General features: G+C 57.9%; 1 protein-coding gene across 1 annotated transcript; it reads right to left on the reverse strand.

Annotated features, from left to right (window-relative positions):
* Positions 1-1,155: 1,155 nt before the first annotated feature.
* On the reverse strand, positions 1,156-2,612 carry Pitx3 (paired like homeodomain 3). Its single transcript, XM_038310433.1, has 3 exons — positions 2,495-2,612; positions 2,145-2,347; positions 1,156-1,743 (listed from the first exon to the last, which is right to left on the reverse strand). Exons 1-3 carry the CDS (start codon positions 2,610-2,612, stop codon positions 1,156-1,158), a joined length of 909 nt encoding a protein of 302 aa, XP_038166361.1.
* Between the last annotated feature and the right edge of the window lie 288 nt (positions 2,613-2,900).

Raw genomic sequence — 2,900 nt, forward strand, 5'->3', positions numbered from 1 at the left:
GAGCTGAAAGAAAAAAATGGAACCTCGGGCTTTCCTCCATGGCACTAAGGGTTAGGTGTGGGAGAATGATTAGGGTATCTTCCCTGTCTGATTTCCCCCATGGGACTGTACCCCAAAGTGGCAGGAAGCTATGACAACCAAGAAATGTCATCCTTTGATCTTTCTGCCGACCAAACCCTAGGAAGGGGATAGAACTGAGGTCCTTAAAATAGATAATATAAAATTTATTTATATTTAGAAATCTTTCTCTTCTTGCCCTATTTTTTTAAATTAAAGAGATAAACATTATTTTGAGGGTTTGCACACTTGGAGAGGGAAAGTGGACGTTGGTGGGGAAGGCTGCCCAAGTGATGTACAGGTGGGGAAGCCTGAGGGTTTGTGGAAGGATAGAGGCACACACAAAGAATCCTAGGCCTGGTAGGCGCTTAATAAATGTCTGTTTCAGACTAGAACTTTATTGCTATTCTGTTAGAGGTCCGAGCCTCTAAAAGGAACAGTGAGAAACAAGTGCCAAAATCATACGCTTCCTAAATTGCAAAATAGATCCCTGAAAGGAAGCATTGGAGATCAAACCTACTAGCTGTCCTCCCTGAAACCACGAGGTGGCGTCGCAGCACCAGCATAGGACGATTCCTGTCAACTAACTGGTCACACCAAGCTTCGTATCTCTTTACTCCAGAAATCCTCGCTTCCCAATCCCGGAGGAAAGGAGTGAGACTGAATGGAGCCTGGAGACTCACTCCGTTCCTGTACATCCAGCTGTCCTTTAGGACAATGGGAAGGATGAAGGGAAGGAGGGCTCAACCGCAAGTCTGAATCATCAGGCCTTTGACAGTCCGCGCACGTTTATTTCATTGATCTTTGAAAACGGGATAGGGGAAGTCTGGAGAAGGCGGGATGGACCAAGGGTGAATTGGCCCTGGGGGAGCTGGTCCCTGTTCCTGGCCTTAGTCCCAAGGGAGCGGTCTCCGTCTGGGGGTCAGACCACCCCTCGGGGCAATGAGGGGAAAGGCCCTCTTCGGAGTCTGCCGCTTCTCCCCGGGTGCCCATGCACCCCTTTCAGACACTGGGACGAGAAGCCAGTCTAGGTGATCCCTGTCCGGAGAGGCTGTGAATTACTGCCCCGCCCTCGGGGATGATCCACAGACCTGCGGCTCACACTGGGCGTTCCACGGCGTACTGGCAGGGGCTGAGGTTGGCGGCAGGAGGCGGCCCGGGCACGGCGGGGTAGCTGAAAGAGGCGTGCTGTTTGGCTTTGAGCCGTAAGCTAGCCAGGCTCGAGTTACACGGGTCCCGATATACATAGGGGGAGGAGGCGGCTGCAGCGGCGGCTGCTGCTGCCGAGGCGTAAGGGCAGGACACTGCCCCGGAGGACACGGCCGCTGGAGCCAACCCCGGGGGTGCCCCTCCCAGGCCCTGCAAGGCTCCGGGACCTGGTACTGTGCCCGGAGCAGCGGCGGCCGAGGGCACCATGGAGGCGGCAATGGAGCTGGGTGGTGAGAACACAGGCTGCGAGGCCAGAGGCCCCACGTTGACCGAGTTGAAGGCGAACGGGAAGGTCTTGGCGGCGAGCGGCGGGGCAAGTGCCTTGGGCGGCCAGTTGCCATACGAGTAGCCGGGGTACACCTCCTCGTAGGGCGGCACCAGGCCCCCGAGCGGGGCTGTGAAGCCACCTTTGCACAGCTCCGCCTGCTGGCTGCGCTCTCGCTTCCGCCACTTGGCGCGTCTGTTCTTGAACCACACCTGCGGGCAACGGAGAAAGGCTGTCAGGACACTGGGCGGCTGGGGAGGGGGCCAACCAGAGTAGGATCGAGCCCGGGCGGGGAAGATCAGAGGTGGATGCAGCCTAGAAGGGAGGAGCACACTGAGCCAGGGGCTCCGAGAAGAGAAGCCAGCGGCCGCAAGGTCTTGCTGGGGAGGGAGGCAGCTCGGGATCAAAGAGAAACAAGACGGAGAAGGTGGGACCTGCGCCGGGCAAGGAATCGCTTTCTAGGGAGTGGCAGGCAAGGCTGCTGCAAGGTGGGGATCCCCGGCGGGAACTGGACCCGACGTGGGGTCCGTACCGCAGAGCCACCTGATACTTGGAGAGCCCCGCGAGAGCGATATGCTTGCAGGTGAGGGCTGCGGGTCAGGCGGAGCCATACCCGCACGCGGGCCTCGGTGAGGTTGGTCCACACGGCGATCTCTTCGCGCGTGCTCATGTCGGGGTAGCGATTCCTCTGGAAGGTGGCCTCCAGCTCCTGCAGCTGCTGGCTAGTGAAGTGCGTACGCTGCCGCCGCTGCTTCTTCTTCAGAGAACCGTCTTCGGGGGAGCCCCCCGGCAGTGAGGCCGAGGCCTTCTCCGAGTCTGGGGGGCGGGAAGCAGAATGAGACAGGTCACAGGGAGCAAGGGCCTATGCGGATTCTCTGGTTTGGGGACCTCAAGGAATTCTCAACACACAGCCATCAAGGCTAAACTGTTTTCTCCTCCACCCCCAGAAGGGGGCGCGCTCACCACTGTGCTCCTGACCCTTGCAGCCGTGTTCCGGGAGCGTAGCGTGTGGAGTGCCTGCATCTGACAGGGACAGGGCAGGGCTCCGAGCCTCTGCCTCGCTGAGCAGCCCGAACTCCATGAAGGGAGGGCTCTAGGGGAAAGAGAAGACACAGATCAAGTTAACAGAGATAAAAACCAGGGACCTAAGGCCTCCCTGACGTGGTGGTGCATGCCTGTGCTCTTAGTACTCAAGAGGCAGACACAGGAAGATCGCCCAGGAGTTCGAACCCAGTCTACCCTACATTGTGAGCGCCAGGTCAGCCAAGAACACAAAGCAAGACCCTGTCTCAAACAAACAAGACAACAACTAAACCCGGGGTTATCACATTCCTAGTAGGATTTCCCCACAACATTCTCGCCTCGTTTC

Source organism: Arvicola amphibius, chromosome 1 (genome assembly GCF_903992535.2).
Source record: "Arvicola amphibius chromosome 1, mArvAmp1.2, whole genome shotgun sequence".
Lineage (NCBI taxonomy): Eukaryota > Metazoa > Chordata > Mammalia > Rodentia > Cricetidae > Arvicola > Arvicola amphibius.